The 20,391-nt window shown below is 38.8% G+C and overlaps 1 protein-coding gene across 1 annotated transcript in view; it reads left to right on the forward strand.

Annotated features, from left to right (window-relative positions):
* Positions 1 to 6,851: 6,851 nt before the first annotated feature.
* LOC131237146 (histone-binding protein MSI1-like) overlaps positions 6,852 to 20,391 on the forward strand; it is a 40,741-nt gene continuing 27,201 nt past the window's right edge. The window contains exons 1-4 of the mRNA XM_058234815.1: positions 6,852 to 7,173; positions 8,329 to 8,652; positions 12,972 to 13,124; positions 18,788 to 18,912. Of these exons, the coding sequence (XP_058090798.1) occupies positions 6,904 to 7,173; positions 8,329 to 8,652; positions 12,972 to 13,124; positions 18,788 to 18,912 (872 nt within the window). The 5' untranslated portion in view covers positions 6,852 to 6,903. The remainder of the gene's footprint in view (positions 7,174 to 8,328; positions 8,653 to 12,971; positions 13,125 to 18,787; positions 18,913 to 20,391) is intronic.

Below are 20,391 nucleotides of genomic sequence, written 5' to 3' on the forward strand. Positions count from 1 at the left end.
TAACATTTCATCTGACCATCCATTATGTTGGTTGACATATGTACATTCTCTTAATTAATTTAGTGAATAATTCTTTATTCATAATGATTTAGATATATGTTATTTTGTAAGAATTACTTAGAAACGTACCTATAACTATGTAGAACCATTAGATTTCCCAAAAACTCTCATATCAGCAATAATTACGAAAATGACATTAACCTAGACTCCTGAATTCTAGATCATATGGTTTCCACAATCCATTTGATATAAAATTTTATATCATACCTACATATCATAAATTAACAATACTTATCAAATTTCAACCCTTAAATCATTGTAAAAGTAACTCAATTGCCAAATCAACTCTTTAACCGTTGATTTTGGTGTCCATTGAGTAAAGAAACCTCGTGAGTAGTATAGTAAGATATTTCCCTTCATATGAACGACTTAGATTGCTCATAATATGAACTGGGTGTGAAATATGAAGACCCCACTTTGGTAGACTTTTCATTAGGCGTGAGTTATCCTGTCAAGGCCTACTAGCTCCTTATAAATCTAGCTCTTTCGATTTAACCACTTCCTTTCATCCATCACAACTCAAATTTGGACCACACTTTAGTCTTATATGACTACGAGGTTATACAAAAGTTAAGCCCCTATATATGATCTTACACCGTTTAAGGTTGAAGCCAGTTCCTTCCTTTTGGTACAAAAAGTGAAATTTTATATTTAGGCTTTTTCCACCATCGATCAACCACCCAATTTCGTCCATTCGTTTGCCTATCCTGAGTACACATTTTCTCCAAAATTGGGCCCTGATTATTAAGTGTGGACCATTAATTGAGATCAAGTTCATTTTAACACCCATTGTGAGAATTTTCAAGATAGGTCAATCTAAATTTTGGATCACCAAGAAAATCATATACCCTGTCTCTATTCGACGACCATGACAAAATGGATGAATTAGATTTACAAAAAGATATTCAGAAAAGGAAAAATTGGAGAAATCCAGTCCAAGTGGGATGTGAAACACACCCCTTTCACACGTGCACCCCTTTTAAAAAGGGGTATGTGTCCCTTCTCCACTCACACGTCCAATCTTCCCAACGCCCAAGGAAGAGGGAGAGAGAGAGAGAGAGAGAGAGAGAGGGAGAAAGAGAAAGCGAGAGAAAGAGAGAAAGAGAGGGGGAGAGAGAGAAAAAAAAAGAAGCCTAGACACCATTATCCCATTCCTTCTCCATATGTATGGTATCTCCCTCTTGCTAAAGCGATGTCGTGATTCATGTGAAAGTTTTTCATGTGGAAGCTTTCCTACATAGATATCTACCTGGAGTTTAAATATAAGGCTAAAGTAAGAGATTCCTTTAAACTTATATTAATTTAAGTTGGCATGATTTATCTTATTTTTTTACATGCTTCCATGTTACTGTGGATCCTCCCTTTAATTATTTGATTAACCACCATCAGTTATTTATCCATTAGGAATTATGGTTAGGGAATGATTTTAATTATGTGTGATCTTTATGATTTTATGTGAGGCTATGGATACAGGCCTTGCTCTCGCCCTTTACCAATTTTGTTAAGTTAGCCATTGCTACTCTTTTATTTTGTCGAGTTAGCCATACTATTCTTCTCTTTTATTAAGTTAGTCACTCCTACTATTTTCTTTTATTGAGTTACTTTATTGCTACTCTTCTTCTTTATTATGTTAGCCTTGTGCTACATCCCTTTAGGGCTCGGGCTTATGTCTTGGAATTCTAAAACTTTCATGATTCAATTTATTTCCCTTTAGTACAAGTGATGTGTTAGAAGTTTCACAACTAGTGATTCAAATATTTTATTATGAACGTAATGTGCTCTGGGTAGTGACTCTCTTGGTCAATGCGTAATTCCATGAGTTTGGGTAGTGGTGCACAAATCGATATAAGTAATTCGCAATGCGTGTTACATCACTTTTGAGATTGAATGTCGCAAATAATTACTTCATGAACAATTTGTGTCACGTAATTTATTTGATTCATGTGTTGTGCCGCCTTGAGGTGTTCACGTAAATTCACGGTAGTGTTGGACAAGCCGGCAAATCTTTGTAGTTATAGGATGCGGGGTGAGTCGGGTTTTCTATAAATTATATTCCATGTTGTGATGATCACAACGTATGAAGAGCTTCATACACTTTGTTATGCATGCATTCATATATATTGGTTGTACATACTGATACCACTCGTAGTGGTGGAGTACAAGACCTATCAGAACCCTCACATTGTTCTTATAAATCTCTTGAATTATTATTAATCTTAAAGGATAACAATTACTATGAGTAGGGCATTGACCCTCTCCAACCGTATAGATGGTATAGGTGATATACAGATTGAAGACCCAAAGGACATCTCCCTATGGAAGATTATACTGAATGAATAAGAAAATAACTTCATGCTTTGTTTTATTTATGTTCCACTACAAACTCAATAATGTAATGAGCTCTCATTGAGAGGGCATTTGATAATTTGTTGAATTCTTTTACTTTGATAGAATGATAAATACTGTTAATTTTACTCTCGTGAATGATTACCTTCGTGAATGTAACTGAATGTGATCTAAATGAAAAAAATAAAAATAGGTGTGATTTTAAAACATCAAATTCATTCAATTACTAGCACCCAATTTTCTCGGGCACAAGTATAAACTCTGGCTACAAAAATTTGGGATGTTACCCCTACATTAAGTGGAAACACAATGCAGGAAGGTGTATTCACTCCTGCCGATTGTAAGTAACCTCGTAAAGTAAGAGGCGGGATAGCATGATGCACCTCATTCTTATCTTGAACTTCCTCAACTGGATATTAAGGGTGATTTGCGGCCATAACTTTAATTAACTCATAAAATCTCAAGTGGTGTCTAATCCGGTGATGGATAGGCAACCTTTCAACTAATCCTCCTTAACCTAGAAGAAGTAGTGTTGTTACGGACCCACTTGGACATAAAACACTCTTAGCCCTCAAGTTCTAAACAACTAAAACCTAAGAAAAAGAAAACTATGGAAATAAGAGATTTGGAAAGAAAATTAAAAAAATAATAATAATTTGGAAAGAAGTTACTGGATTGGAGTTGCTATGTTAGATTTCTACAAAATAGAAAACAATGTTATTTAAAAAAAATAGAAATATCCTAACAGCAAAAGTTAACTCTAATCCTAATCAAATTATAGTACTAATTAATCTCAGAAAAATATAGTCGAAGTCCTCAGCAAAGGCGCCAAAAACTTGTTCACAATCCCAAGTGCAGGATCATAATGTGGTAATAACTCATTAAGACCGAGGTCGAATCCACATGAACTTATATGTGTATCTTTCTTAAATAAGCTATAACTATAACTAAGAACTATATTTAAGTAATAATCTGAAGAATTAAGAGATCAATGATTTAACAATCAATAATAAAGGGCAACTAGAGTGTCAAGCAGAGTTAGGCAGGATCCGACTTGATCGAACTAGTCGGATCCGATCCAACCATAACCGAAGGCTAAGATCGGGTTAAATCGAGTAGGCCACTCAAATCCGACCACACAATGAGTCGAGTTCGGGTCAGTGGCCAGTTCGAACCAATCTGATCCGGGATTCGATCCGATCCAATCCAGTCAGGTCTTATAAAAAGTATTTTAACTTGTTTTTTTGAAAACTTTTTTACTACCCCTCCCTCTTCTTTACCCGAACGAAAACCCTAACCCCTCTTCTTTACTCGATCGAGCTGCGCCACAATCATCTCAGTCCGGCCACTTAGCAGCTCGATAACCCATCTTCACCGTTCATCCTCCTCCATTCATCAGGTATGTTCCATTTTATTTTTTATTTTGTAGACTTTTGTGTATTTTCGAACGTTGGCCCGCCTTGGTTCGCTGGTTGACCGCATTGACTTGAGTGCAGCCGAGCAGGCTGTTGGTGGCCCGCCCTGGCTCACTGATGGACTGCACTTCATGGTGGGTCCCGCCCTGGCTCGCTGGTGGTCTGGCCAAGGTTGGGACCTTGCTGGCTCGACTGTAGCGTCCCGCCTTGGCTCGCTAGTGGTCCGGCCCTAGCTCGCTGGTGGTCTGCCCTAGGTCGTTGCGATCATGTCATATGCGATCTGGCACAAATGTGATCCCATATGTGATGTATGGACTCTTAATCTCTCTCTCTCTCTCTCCCTCTCTTATATTTCCACTCCATGTGGTCTTAATCTCTCTTTTAATTGATTTCATTTTTCTCAAATATATTTTAAATTTATGTAAAATTAGTTATTTAATAACTTAGGAAATTTACTCTTAATTTTTATTTTTTTATTTTTTATTTTACAATTGTTTTGAATTTTTTCATTAATTTTTTTTTAAAAATAAAAATAAAACAGAAGACTCGATCCGAACCATACCCAACCCGATCCGACTCAGTTTCCCTAGTCAAGTCGGACTCGGTTCGGGTCAGGCCAACAGTGCATCGGATTGGATCGAGAGATCGAGTTCCGGTTAGTTCCTTGAAAATTTCAGATCGAGTCGAGTTGGACCCAATCCGGTTCGACTCGACTCGATGCCCACCTCTAGCGCCAATGATCCTCATATATTATTAAGATGCTGCCTTACTTAATTCAAAGAGCTATAACGGGAATTAAAGTCTTATCCTATGCAGTTGGATGATACAACAGTAAAAGCTTTAAAATCTGAAGTTTCCATCAACATAGTTCTCTCATGAAACATTCATGTGATAATATGAAGGAATCTAACCATCCATCGTGCCATAGACTATGATAAATCACGAATTTTATATATCACACATTTATCAAAATAGCTTGAGAAGATATTTAAAGTTATCACAACATCTATTGTAATTTGAGTCATAATAAATCATATAAAACTGAAAATATTCCTTTAATCAAACTATAAATCAATAAGAATTCAACATATACTTAAATCAAAGTAAATGAAGCATCGAAATAAATTATAGCTTCACCTTTTAGTCCTATTTAAGAGATTAACTAGTCATAACCAACAAAAAAATAAATAAAAAACTAAAAGATATATTAGAATCCATGAACAAATCGAAGTGGAATAACGTTGCCGGCGCTCTGCCTAGGCTTTCTCTCCATTTCTAAACCCTATAAGATGATTTAAAATAGTCTAGGGACTCATTTAAATAGTTTTGCAACTCAAACTTTTGCATAGACTTTGAAAAACTTTGCAAACTTCCTCAAATTTACGCACTTTGTGCATGTTCCCAAAATAAACTTTCAAAACTTTAATTTTTTAGACTCAGAGTATCAGAAGATATTATTTGTGGCCAATTTTCAGGATTCTTTTTCTTCACTTCAACTATTTGATTATCTTTATTCCTCACTTGATTTCTTTAGATCTTTGGCATGTGAATTTTTCATTAATGACTTACAAATATTCGAATTATTATTTAGTAATCTTTTTAGTATAAATATTCATTTTAGCATTAATTCCACTTTAAGCTCTCGAAACTACCTTGCGCATGAAAATATACATAATTAGATCGATTAAGCATTATCATGTTTATAAAACCAAGACATAAATAGAGAGAAATCTATAATATTTCACACTCAACACATGACTCACTTGATCAACAAACAAGTTACAAAATTCAAGTGGTAATATAAATTTTGTCACATTTTAGGCCAGAGTCACTTTTTCCTTTGCCTAGGCATGGGCTGTTATTTTAGGCCGATGTCCCTCTCAAAAGCGAATTGTGTGGTGGTGTGTTAACATCACCAAATCCTGTCGGTCCCACCATAATGTATGTGATATATTCACACTGTCCACTCATTTAAGGCATGAGCCAAAGATGAGATAGATCCAAAGCTTATGTAGACCACATCACATAAAGCAGTAGGAATTTAGCATCACCACTGAAAAATTCTTGGGGCTATGAAGGACTTGGATCAAGCTGATATTTGTGTTTCTCTTTGTCCTGTGTGACCTTATAAACAGGTTGGACGGCAAATAAATGTCACGACCGGTCAAAGGGAGGTTTCAACAGTGGCTTCATGATCTTCACTGCTCTCCGCAGTGTGATCCAAAGCTGGACCTGGCTTATTTTTGGACCCATGCCCTAAAGTGATCCCGCAGGATGGATGTAAGGTGCGGATATAACACAAGCATCATGTTGGGGCCACAGAATTTGGTGTCTTCAACACACCACTAAGGTCGGTGTGGGTGGTGTATCGCACCATGTAGTCCGCTTCCGTCGGGCTCAGACAGAGGACTTAGTGTCAGCCCCTTTAAACCGGTCCCATGCCATTTGCCACCTGTAATTACTAAAGTCCGGACCTGAATCATCTATCACACCTCTTTTAAGCAGTGGAAAAAGCAGCCAACCGCTGTGGGGTCCCTCATGTTGTCTATATAAAATCTACTCCATCCATCAGGCGATAATCACCATTTGAGCTGTAAAATTCAATTAAAAGCTCACATAGGCCACACCTACGGGAAACAATGTAAATTTGCGACCAGAACTGCTAACTTTGCATGGTGTGGCCCACCTGAGGATTTATCAGGCTGATTTTTTTTTTGCCTTTTTTAACATCACGGTGAGTTAGACCTGATTAACGGTGTTGATGAAAGATACATCACATAGTGGCTCCACACACAAACCAAATGGTCAGCATCCCATTCCCACTTTTACTCCTTGTATGGCCCATCCGAATGACGGATCTAATTGAGTTTTCAATAAAGAACCTAAGAAAAGGGAATAGAAGCTGATGGGATGGACTGGATTTTCCGCTTACAACATGGTTGGCCCACACAGGGAGCAGGGTGTTTTGCGCAGCGAGTAAAACGCGTGTTGCAGGAGGATTCCCGTTCGCAGAGCCCTAGCTCCTCTCCATTTAAGAAACCCTTTTGAGCGTTTTGGCGGGAGAAAAATAGGAGAGAGAGAGATGGGAGGAAGAAGAGATATTGAAGAGAAGGCGCTACTTGCAGATGAATACAGCGTATGGAAGAAGAACACACCTTTCCTTTATGATCTGGTCATCTCCCATGCCCTCGAATGGCCTTCCCTCACCATCCAATGGCTTCCATTCTCCTCCGTCCATCGCCTCATCCTCGGGACTCACACCTCTGACGGTGTCCCCAACTTTCTCATGATTGCTGACGTCGACATGCCCGCTTCCTCTACCACCTACGCTCAGCCTCCCTCAAACCCTAAGGTCAGTCCCCATTTCCTTTTTTCGCATCAGATGAATTTATGCATTCCGATTATCCAGGCCGTCGATATGATGGGCCCCCACTCGGATTTGGGATGCCCCCCAAATAACTCTTGAGAGTAGCAGAACCAATGTGAACCGTTACCATACTTTCTTCTCAACTTCTACTTTTTAGCCACTGGTCTCAGAAATAAAATCTTTCATGACGTAAGATTCTTGGTGCATTCTCCATCCACGGTGGGGCCCATCAGATCAAAAGCGTGGAACACAGAACCCTAGCTCCAAATGTTTGAAATCCTGTGCACTTTTTCTGGGTTGCTCTTCTCATTATCTCCAGTGCTCTCAGTTCACTGTCAGTTACAGTTCTTTTAGTTGCATTGGGACGCTTGGACAGTGCAATCGAGCTACCTGGACTGTCCATTTAGTCCGGAGTACATTTATTGGGATAAAATGCAAAATGGTACTCATGGGGCCGAGCTTGTAGTAACCTAAGCTGTTCATCTGGTGGGGCCCATATCATGGGTTGAGCCATTCCCCATATCTCCCCTGCGAGATATGATACTTGCCACATGCTTGGTGTCTTTCAAATGGACAATTAATGTCAGTGCTCCGCATCTAGTTGAGGCCCGGTTGGGTGGTTAGTATCATCCTATTGAGAGATTTTTTGGGGTATTTTCCATCCACCATGGGTCCCACTGTTTGAGCTGTTTGTGTTGTCAAAAAGTCAGTCTACACCTACAGTTTGGGACAGAGAAATTGCTGCATTGAACTTGCATAAACTCTGGAGTAATGTGCAATATGCTTGCATTAAAGCAGTTTGCAAGGGACTCACACCGTGCCGACATGTCACATATGCACGGGATTGAAGCTGCTCATCAGATGGGCCCCAGTGTACAGGTGCCTAAGCCAAACCTGACAGGTTCTTGCTCATCTACCAGGGAACACATATATGTTGACTGTGGACCCCTAATGAGTGGACTAGCCTGATTTTTAGGCAAGGCATGCACAGTGGGTCCAGTTGATGAGCGGCACGACTGTTGCATAGTTATGCCATACTGGCACGTATGAGCAATGTCTCATTGTCCCTTGGAAAGCACACTGGTGCAATTGCAGTTGGCTGGGCCCTTCCTCTAATCCCACATACAATCTTTTTTGCAGGTTCAGATATCACAACGGATCCATCATGATGGAGAAGTTAATCGGGCCCGGTACATGCCGCAGTACCCATCTGTTATTGCCACCAAGACCAACGGCTCGGATCTGTTTCTTTTCAACTGCAACAGGCATCCACCCAAGCCTCAGTCAGGTTCTTGTGACCCTGACCTACGCTTGAAGGGTCACACCAACGAAGGATATGGCTTGTCATGGAGCCCATTGAAGGAGGGGTTCATATTGAGTGGTTCTAATGACTCTAAGATATGCTTGTGGGACATAAATACAATGCCACAAGATAAAATGCTCGGGGCAAAGACTATATATGGGGTAATTTTCCAACACTTTGATCACGTCGGTTGCATATTTTGGAGGGTACCAGTTGATTTATTTTGGATGATTATACAGAAAGTGCTAGGCTACAACATTTTCTGGGCATACACGCACTCCAATCTGGACCACCCAAATTATGGTCCCCATCATGGATGGAGCATAGCCTGAAAAGAATACTGGTTTGACCATCTAATTGTTTGATTTTGTTGGTTTGGCAATGGGCCAGGCTGCCCATTGCCCCGAAATTTGGCCCGAGGTCCGGGCCTGAGTTTGAAATCTAGGCCTAGGCCTATAATGTATTCACTAGCCTGTTGGTCCGATCTAGTTATCAATGTTATACAAAAAGAATGGATAGTTAGTTTAAAGACACTTGTCAACAATTCTCATTCAATGTACATGTGTATTTTAAAGACAGACACTCATTGGAACAAGGTTGTTCCCCCCCCCCCCCCCCCCACCCCTACACACACACAACTCTGATTGGACTATTCTAAAGTCTAAACCTTGATCATTTAACTGTTTTCCTTACAAGGCTAATGTTGGTCTGGTTTGATACAATGGGGCCAAGGCTAGGGCGCTTTTAGCCCGATTATGGCTAGGACCTGGCTAGGCTATGTTTTAGGGTACTAGGGTTTTTGGGGTACTAAGGCCCAACTTGGGCTAACCCTGGTTTGCGGACACAGGTGCATTTAAGGTGTACCAATGAAGAAAGCGCCAACCACAAGTGCCGTCCTTGTGGATAGGTGAATATTGAGGAGCTGAAGACCTTTCACATGTGATTGGATATATAGATGACCCCACTTAGGGAAGACACATGTGAAGGAAGATTGGAGAAATAAGACCGAGCGCCCAAACTTTCCTATACTTATGTTATTTTTTTTGACTTAGTTAGGGGTCTTTTAGTAATCTTATATCTTTATTTGCTTATCCTAGGGGTATTTTAGTAATTTTATATCTTTATTTGCTTATTTAAGTGGGGTAAAGCCCTAAACACGAATTTCAACTATTGATTAATGAAAAGTAAACCCTTTGGTTGCCTCTTTCCTCTCTTCTCTCTAATGGTGCTTCTTCTCTCCCCTTCATCTTCTTCTTCTAATTTCTTCTTGTGCCCCTCCAACTTCTTTAAGGTAATAATTTTCTTCCTTCTATTTTCCAGTTTTGGCTAATCCTTCTTCGATCAAAATCTTGAGAACCGATCAAAACCCTAAATCCCCAAATTCTCAAATACTTAATCCAAGAAACTTCTTGGTTCTTCGAACTAGTGATCTTCATTGATCGATTGGGTGTCACCATGCAAGATCGAGAGGTCTCATCCCTCGCCGGATCCAACCTAAGTAGTAATTGAATTCCATAATTCATGGTTGTAGTGATGGCCTGCTCCATTGCATGTTTCCTTTATGATTTTCTCAATTATGATGATTATTGTTAGAATTTTAGATCATTTATTCCTTTTATTTCCGCTGTTTAATTATGTCCATGAGCATGCCCCAACTTGGGCTAACCCTGGTTTGGCCCTAGCCCGACCTATTGCCACACCTAGTTGATCTGGACTTCATTTGTTGGAGTTGGAAAACTAGGATCATACCTAAGTAATGAGAACTTTTTTTTAGAATTAGGACTATTGAGTATTTTTCATTTTGACCATCATTAAATTTCCACCAATTGGCAAGTTTGGAATCAAATGTGCAATTTTGGATCACAAGCCATCCAACCCGAGGCCATGATTTGGATAGTTTATTTTAAGGCACCATGCCTCACGTGTGCTAATTCCTCAGTGCTTGCTAGAATATCAAACTTTTTCTCTAAACTTTTTCCTTTCCCATTGATGAGAAAAAACAAAGTTAATCTTGCCTTCTGTGAACATCCATCCATACATGTGCATACAACATTGTACAATTAGCATAGATGTACCCTAATCCAAGCCATTCGACCCTTGTATATGGATCATAATCCAAAAATGAAACTGAGAAGATGCCCTAGATCATCCGGTTGATTCTCATTAATGCACAATTAAAGTGAAAATGACTAAAGGATTCAAATTCAATGAACAAATGTCCATTAAATAGAGGTTGTTAGTTTTGTTTAATCAATTTGACTCCAGGCCATGCCCACCTCTGGGCAGTCCAATATTAAGATTGCCTTTTAAGTAATATTTTATCCAAACTTCACACCAATTAGATGCCCTTAATCTTCTGATCAATGGACCTTTTTTGTCGACCCTTAGTGTTCAAAAGTAGATGAATGATCTAATATTTAGGATTATCCAAGCAATTCAACTTTTGGGCTATGATCTATTCAAGAGATGGTATGGATGGTCCAAACTTGGTTTACATTCAACCTTTAAAGGTATGATAGCATGATGTCATGCCCTAAAGGTGTTCCGTATCACTACCCCACTATTTGTGCATGCACTCATCAATCTCCACCACAAAACCAGGCTCCACCTCTTGGATGGGCATTCCAAAATTTCATCAATTCAATTACCCTAGTTGCTAAGTCTATGGAAAATTTTTCATGAACTGCTATGAGTTAGCGGGTGGTCACAATCATATGCTCAATGAGATTTATGATATGATATTACCATTTGATGAGGTGGCCATTTCCTAAATGGTGTAGATGGACAAGCAAACACACACTGCTTCCAATGAACATTACGAACTCAATAGTTCATTGATACAGTGAGTACAAAATGTTTATAAATAAATAAATGGGAAGAAAAGAAGTAAATGATGTCTTTAATTCCCCGAAACCATTAAAACAATTTCCTTGTATCTTCAGTTTGAAAAAACCTAACATTAGAATTCCAGATGGCACATCAAAATCCAAATTATATCTAATCAGAGCATTGAAACTATTCACAGAACTAGGAGAGATTGAATTTTGAGCTGGCAACCTAACCAAAGAACTAAATGATCTTACCTTAACAAACTCAGGTACTTCCACAAGTATCAAATTATTATTTGTGAGCTCAGATTGAAGCTATTTGTACAGCAAATTAGGTAACTATGATCCTTAGTTGCCAACTTGGAAGATGTTTGGAACCTTATTTTTTTCTTTCTCATAAAATGGATTTCTTTTGAAATAATTTATGTGATAAATGGTCCCTGGCTGTCTTGTTGTTAAACAATCTTGCGACTATGCTTTATTTATGGATGAATTAAGGCTGCGTTCGGATTACAAACATTTTAGTTTATTCAAGCAGAAATGGAAAAAAAATTAATGATGTTTTCTACCATTCACTATGAAGAAGCATCCCTCAAGATGGAGTTACACTTCTTTCAATCCCAACTTGAAAGTAAGATAATCCAAATTTAGAGCATAGGGCTTCAATACGAATGCTAAGAAAAGAAACTACATTTTGGTTATTTCCTAAGGCACCCTTTGGTTGAACTAACAATTGCAATTCAACCTGATAGTGCATCTAATTCGAAATGCACCCTTTGTTTCATGAATCTTCTTTCTGAAGTTCCTTTTATTGAATGGTAAATATAATTTTATTATGAAGAAAATAAAAGGCAATGAAACAAAATGAAATAGTGATGAAGAGAGGTCATCACTCTCACGAGAGGAGAGACAAATGCCACCAGCACTTCAATTTGAACCCAACTCCTCCCCAAGAAAGTCATTATTCCCCCCACCCAATTAATGATCCTCCCTTTACCTTGTGAAATATTCCTTTGATGGGTACAGGGTACTCCACCCTATCAGGTGACCCATACCACCTTGCCCCTCAGAACTAGAGACTAGGACTGACATCTTGAATACCAGCATTTTTGTGGCTGCTTGAATGCCCTTTTGACACTAATTGTATTGAAGATGGGAATTCTGTGATGGTTTCAGTTTTAACAAGCTGTCAGGTTCTGTTAAAAATACATTGTTTTTGCTTGTAACTCTTCTATTTTGGGTCTGTTTGGAAAGTGCCAGAGAGATTCTCTGGTATAACACCACTCCTGACAGTAGCCATGATTACAGCCATGCCCATGGGTGGTTTGTCACTCTGAGTGCATGTTTGTACTGTATTATTTGGAGAATATATTCATGTCAGACTCCCACCACAATATAGCACATCATCCCTTCTAAGTGACAAGCCACCTGCTGACATGGATGTAATGATGGTGACTGTCAGCAGGTGATCAGTGACAGTTTTATGTCAGTGCATCTATCCCCTCCTTATTCAAATTAGGTCCTCACGAAGTTCATATCATGTTCCATGAACATCATTTTTTACTTATCTTAAATGTATGCTTGGAGTTTGATTGCCAAAATTGTGCCTCACGGGTCTCAAACTTGCTTGAAACTTATGAATGCCTTTTCAGGTTCATGAAGATGTGGTTGAAGATGTGTCGTGGCACTTAATGAATGAAAATTTATTTGGGTCAGTTGGGGATGATAAACGCTTGATGATATGGGATTTGCGCTCGTCCATGTCTAACAGCCCACAACATTCAATTGTAGCTCATGAGAAAGAGGTGAAGAAATGCTGAAATGTAGTAGTGCTTTAGCATTCATCCTCATTTCCACCTTAGCTTTTTAAGGAGATTATTTTTCTTGTTTTTATCATATGCATTTCTTTGGTGGTACATCTTTTTCGTGGTAGAAACATTAGTTTTGCTCCCTGATTGACTCCTCATTTATGTCCATTCTATGCTTGCTTGAGCAATGCATCTTCATAATAGATTTCCACCATGCATTTCTAATGTTTTAGTCTATTAACGCGCTGAATGGATTCTTAACATACTTTTATCCTCATTGATTGAGCTTTCGATTCACAATGACATGAAAACGAATGCACTGATGAATTGCCGTTGTGTTTATTTGTAGCGAGTGCTTTGGTTTGTTGGACAATGTTGAGACATGACATTGACACAAGCTGCAAATATTGACCAAAAGCCAAGGTGCATTAGAGATGCAACTTGGATCCAAAGAAGACTAATTGCATAATTTTCATATTTTCCAAACGCGATTAAATCCGAGTTTGAAGCCATGATATTCTAAGAATCATCACAAGTAGAGTTTATAAGCCGAGATAGATGATCATCAATGAATCCTTCCCCTAATGTTTCTACCGAAATAAAAACAGCATAATACCTTTTATCTGATTAAAAATTCCATGAGATTGCTGATGTGTATAGGCTAAATTGTGCACCCACATATAAAGTTGCATACTAAGGTAACGTAGGACAATTAACCACTTGTTCTAAAAGCTCGAACTGTTAGAGTATGGCGAATTAATCCCTTTATCTTATAGCCCAAATCCCACATCTAATGGGTTTGGACCTCGGCCGACCCCCCTCATGGGCCCCAAATCACATGTGTGCCACCTCACACGATCCACCCGCCCCGAGTATGCCTCTGCATCCCACAGGCAACCTCACTCGAGCCCGGTGTGAAAATGCCCCTACATTAATCACCTCCGATGAGGAGTCTTGAACACGAGACCTCCCGCTCTTATTCCAATTTGATGCAGGACTGATGCATGAACCAAATAACATGTGAGATCAAGTAGCCGAATTAAGACAAAAAACACAAACATCGCTATAATCATCACTAACATCATGAAAATTAAAAGAATGTCATGCACTATCCTAGCCTAAGCTACCAACATCGTAACACAAGATCATTAAATAAGAAGAAATAGAGATCTAATGGATGTAGGGACATCCAATTAGCATATGGTATAGTCTATTTCAAAATAGAAAACCTAATACAACCTAGGGTGAAAATTAGGGTTTGAGTAATTTGGGAAAGTAGGCAAATTAGGAATTTTAGGTTTAAGTTTAGGGTTTTGGGGATGTAAGAAAGGGGTTTTGATATAATGATGGTGAGAAACCAAAAAAGGGGCAAGGTGTGATTCACATGTATAGCCGTATAGTCACACGTATGGTGTGGGGTGGATGGGTTTAGGTCAGTTAGGGTTTAGATTATGGATGGGTATGGGAAAGTTGGGTTTGGGAGAAGATGAAGATCTGAGCTGGGAGAATGAAAAACTTGAGGAAAATACCTAGATGGGGGAGAAAAAAGAAGATGGTGTGGGGATAGATGGAGACCTCGTACCTCCGTTGATGAAGATTAGTCTCGCACCAATTTCCCTTCTAAATTGCATGAAGATGGAAGAAGAGAGCAAGAGCTTTTTTCCTTTATTATTATTATTATTATTATTACAAAATCCAATGAGAGAGAGGTCACACGCCCCCCTTCTTTTTATAGATCTAAGAAGTTTCAAAAATTACAATAATCCCACTGCATTGTGATTTTTAACAAAAATAGCCATAGTCTAAATAAAATCAACCAAAAACACTCATAATGTGTCCAAGAATAAAATAATCAAAAACTAAATCCTAAAAGATTATAAAGCCTAAAATTGATGTGGACGATCAATGATTAATGGTCCGATCATGTGATCCATGCGATCTAATGGTTCAATCATCACGTCCCTCCAATCCAATGGTCTGGATCACTCCATAAAGTAGTCCATGTGCATCTTTCCAGTGTAGAGTCTTCCAAATGCTCGCACATGCACATGTGGTCTTCAGCATGATCACGAATACTCGCCCCTGCAATAATCACCCTCAGTGAGGAGTCTCGAACACGAGACCACCTGCTCTGACACCACTTTGATACAAGACAATTAACCACTTGATCTAAAAGCTCAAACTGATAGAGCATGGCGAATTAATCCCTTTATCTCATAGCCCAAACCCCACATCGCATGGGTTAGGACCTTGGCCGAACCCCCCTCGTGGGCCCCACTTCACATGGGTTTTGCTTCACACGATCCACCCGCTTCACACGGATGAAGCCTGCCTCACATGGGCCGCCCACCCTGAGCGTGCCCTCGCATCCCATAGGCAATCAGGGTGTCCCATATTGGTTACGTATCGGCCGTAACGGTAATGGTGGGGTCCGTTATGCGATACGGGGGTGTAATGGGTGATGCTCCGATTTTGCTACCATAACGGCCGTTAAGGGCCCGTTACGGGCGAAACGGCCGTTACTGACCCGCAACGGCTGTTACGGGCCTTAAAAAATAGGGAAAAAAAAAACAAATACTTACCTTTTTTTTTCTTTCATTTCTTCTTCTTCTTCTCGGGAAGCTGCGGCTGCGGCCGCGGTGGCCTCCTGCTGCTGCTTCTTCTTCTCTCTCTCTCTCTCTCTCTCTCTTCTTTCCCTCTTTTTTCTTTTCTCTCTTCTTTCCCTCTTTTTTCTTTTCGGTTTCCCTCTCTCCCTTCTTTTTCTTTTTTTTTCTTTCGGAGGTGTACCGCGCACCAGCTGGAGGTACGTGTCATGCTAAGGCGAGTGCTGACAGTCCTCGAGCTCCGAGTTGTACGAACGGTTCAAAGGAGATCAAAGTTACGTGGGCTCCACAGTGATGTATTTATTATATCTACACCGTTCATCTAATTTTAAATATCATTTTAGAGCATTAGCCAAAAAATAAATCGTATCCAAAGATCGTCTGGACCACACCAAAAATAGCAGCCAGATGATGATTTTCACCGTTAAAAAATTCATAGGCCCACCATAACGTTTATTTTCCATCCAATCTGTTCAAAAGGTCCAAAAGACCTGAATGAAGAGGAAAAACAAATTTCATATTGATCCAAAAGTTTTGTGATCCTAAAAAGGGTTTCAATGGTAGACGTTCAATCCCCCACTGCCTTTTGTGGTGTGGTCCACTTGATAATTAGATCTGTATTATTTTTCGTGTCAAGCCTTAAGACGAGCTCGTCAAATGAATGGACCGTTTAGATATAACACCCTCATGATCAGACCCACAGGACTTGCTTGCGTCAAATGAATGGACTGGTACGCGTTACGCAGCACGTTGCACAATTTAATAAAATGTACACGTGCCACATGGGCCCCACCATGCTGTATGTATTTTATCCATGCCGTCCATCCATTTGCCACATCATTTTAGGTTATGATTCAAAAAATTAGTAAGATCTAAATCTCAGGTGGACCATAGCATAGGAAACAGTGGTTATAGAATGCTCACCATTAAAAATTTCTTAGGGTCCACTGTAATGTTTATTTTCCATCTAACCTGTTAATAGGGTCACACTAACGTGGATGAAGGGAAAACACACATGTCAGCTTGATCTAAAACTTTTGTAGCCCCGATAAATTTTTAATGATAGTCGTTTAATTATTATTGTTTCTTATGGTGCGGTCCACTTGAGCTTTGGATCTGCCTCATTTTTGGGCTCATGCCCTAAAATTATTTGGCAAAATGGATGGACGGTGTGGATATAACACATTCATCACGAGTAGGGTCTAAAAAACTTTGACACTCGTGTGCTACACTTCACAATCTGAGTCCTACCTAATTCGGGCCCTTAAAAAATTGTACACGAGACATTTATTAACTTAAAATTTACCAATTAAATTATGGACTGTAATTGCTAACTTAAAATGCCAAAATCAAATTGTTTGAATAGTTTTAATTGTTAATTTGTGGACGCTTATTTTTTAAAATAGGGCCTTTTGATTTTTTTTCATGATTCACTATCCAATAAATGTCCACCAATTCACAAGTGGGATAATGCCAATAAATTGCATGAATTTGAGGCTGATTTGGGGCATGGATTGGTCCTCCAAGTCAGCCCCAAATTGGCAACGCGATCTACCTGAATTTAATTTCATTTTTTAAAAGAACTATTGGGAGAAATGATATCAAATTGTTAAGTATATAAATTAGATATTTAGAAAATTAAATATATGAATTTTGTAGTCAAATTCAGGTTATCTGGTTCATAAATTCATCAGACAGTCCGATACAACTTCTCACCAAAGAGTGGACCTTTACACCACCATAAACATGTTCCAATTTATAAATGAATGCATATTTGGAATGCTTAGAATATTTCGGATTTAATCCATATTTTTTCATATTTTTTGGCAAAAATAAAATAAAATTTGTGCTGTTACGGGCCGTTATGCCCCCGTATCGCCGTTACGCCCCCGTATCCGTATCGGTTTCGGAGGGCACCGTTACGCCAACCAATAGCGATACGGGACCCCTTGCAAGCAATCCCACTTGAGCCCGGTGTGAAAATGCCCCTGCATTACTCTCATAACTTGATTTAGGTTTAAATTATTAAGTTTATGCATCAGTTCTACAAATTACCAGTTTCGCCCTTGCACTGTGATCTCACAAGTAATAGAGCTATTCTGGGTTTGTGCCACACCTGAAAATTGCTGTCTTCCCAAGGATCAGGCTGAATTGAGTGATGTGTAGTCTGCCATACTGATTTATTGCAATTCAAAACTGTCACTTGGATGGTATCTGATGTCTGTCCACTGTTTGATGCATGCATGTCTGTACATGGTGTGCATGTGGATGTACTTGCAGGTGCATGATTGTGTGTGTATGCCAAGGTAAGCAACAGCTGTTTAGTTCTCAAAGATTGAAGTTAAAGAGCATCCTTTGATATAATAATATGCAAAAAATAGAAAGTAATAGTAATGGATACATGAGTTTCTTTTTGTCGCACTCTTATTTATCTCTGCTATATATAACGCCTGCAGCGATGGATAAATTCTCTTGCGATAGTCTTAAGAGAGATGCAAACTTTTTAATTTAAACTTACATTGCAAGGGATTTCCAACATAGGTGACGGTATTTATGGAATCTGAAAATTGTGCATGCTTATCAAGGGGCAGCCCAGATTTTACCCTTTATTTTCCTTTCCTGCGCTCTCTAGCCATACCCTTTCCCTCTGATCTCCCTTCCATTTTCTCTCCCTCTCTCTCCACATGCATTGCATGTCCCATACCCACTGGTATCCAACAGGACCAATGATTCAGAATAAATTATATTGGCCTTGATCAGCAGTTTTCTTGATCAGCCGTTTATTTATTTATTTATTTTTTTGAAAAGTCTTGATCAGCTTAACATTGTAAATGTATGTCATTAGTTCTGCAAATTCCCACAACTTTAACTTACAACTGTTCTTTAATTTAACTTGTACTTTTTCTAGATCACCTTTGCAGTTCTCATCTTCTTCTTTTTCTTCCTTTTAATTTTCTTTTTCTTCAAAATGGAGACTGTAGTATCCTTCTCTAATCCCTACTATTTTTTTTTTCTTGGTAAATTTTATATTTACTAATTCCTTTGTTTATCTCCCAGGTGAACTCCCTATCTTTCAGTCCATTTAATGAATGGTTTTTGGCGACGGCATCTTCGGATAAAACTGTCAACTTGTTTGACTTACGAAAGCTGACAACGGCTTTGCACACATTTACCAGTCACACGTACGCCCTTTTTAATTTAAATTTTTTTTTTTTATGAAACTCTAGCATCATCTGCACCCAACACTACCTGATGCATATGTTTATGTTGTTATTGGCTTGCTTGGTGGCCTTTTTTACTTAAGTACCTAAATAAAGTCATTGAAGACCATTTCTCGAAAAGTGCTAGATTAATATGGGCATTTTCAACCCTTCTTATTACGCCGTGATTAATTTACCATACACATGGCATAAAGGTCTGTCCAAATCACTGACCTTATGGTATGGCCCAAAAATCATACTAGTGAACAATCTTATCCATTTGATATAGGCCAATGAATTTGTTTGTTGAAAATTTCTTTCTAATCATCCATTTGATGCCCACCTTGGATGGATAGTATTGTCCTACCAGTGTGGTTTTTGTGAAATGTTCCATCCACAATTGGGACAATGGTTTCGAGGGTCTGGATGATGTAAAAGTATGAAATGCATCCAGGCCGATGAGTCACCACCATTCAAGAAATTGTGGAAAGTTCACTGAGCATAGACGTCTCTGCTATATTTCCAACCACCATCTTTTTCAGATTGTAGTTAACCTTTAGCCATATGCTTTAAAAATTACAATTTATATCTTGGTTCTTTTTCTTGATTTCTTTACTCTCTGTCTGTGTGCTGCTGTGAACCACATTTTATTGTAGATCGCATAGTTAGTGCTCGTAAGTGTCAGGGATTCCGTCTGATATTCTAGAGCATAGTTCTCTTCAATGTCGTATTCCAGTTTACCATGAAAGAGGATGACATATTGGGGTATACAATGATTTTGTAAGAGAAAAAGTTGAATATTTGAACAAGTTGCAGGCATTATTACCAAAGCCTGTTCAAAGAAAGGAGTTTCACTGAAGCAATCCTGTGATGCACTAATTTGCGTCCTAGCTAGAGGAATGGTGTTAGATAAATGTCATTAGTTTATTAATTTCTGCTCTTTTGTATATATAGTATGCATTTGTCTTATCTTTTATCTTTTATCTTTTATGCTAGGGTAATTGTGAAGCATCCTGATATTTATTTTATGTATGCGTATATTTAGTCCTGTGAAAGTAATAGAACATAATCTATACTTGTCAAACTTATATCATCATCATCAACTCACAAGAGGAAAGAAATGTCTATGGTAGTTGAACTGCAAAATAGCTTCTTGTCCGCTTCTTTAGATATGTGGGCCAGTGCTCCTAATCTGTGAGAGAATATCAGTGTCAGAGCTCGTATCAGTGAGATTTATAAAGAGTGGTTTTAAACGGTGATTAGTTGTTACTTGCAATGAAACATTGCTCTGGTTGTTAGATAGCTGCAACATGATTATGAACTTCAATTTTATTGGCTAGTGCACAAGGGCTTGTAGCAATTGGATTCAAAATGCCTTTCCACACAAAAATGAAGGAACAATGTTCACATGGAGCACCCTTATTGGCATAAAGATAAATAAGAAAGTCAAATATTATCTTT

The sequence above is a fragment of the Magnolia sinica genome, chromosome 2 (assembly GCF_029962835.1).
Source record: "Magnolia sinica isolate HGM2019 chromosome 2, MsV1, whole genome shotgun sequence".
NCBI lineage: Eukaryota > Viridiplantae > Streptophyta > Magnoliopsida > Magnoliales > Magnoliaceae > Magnolia > Magnolia sinica.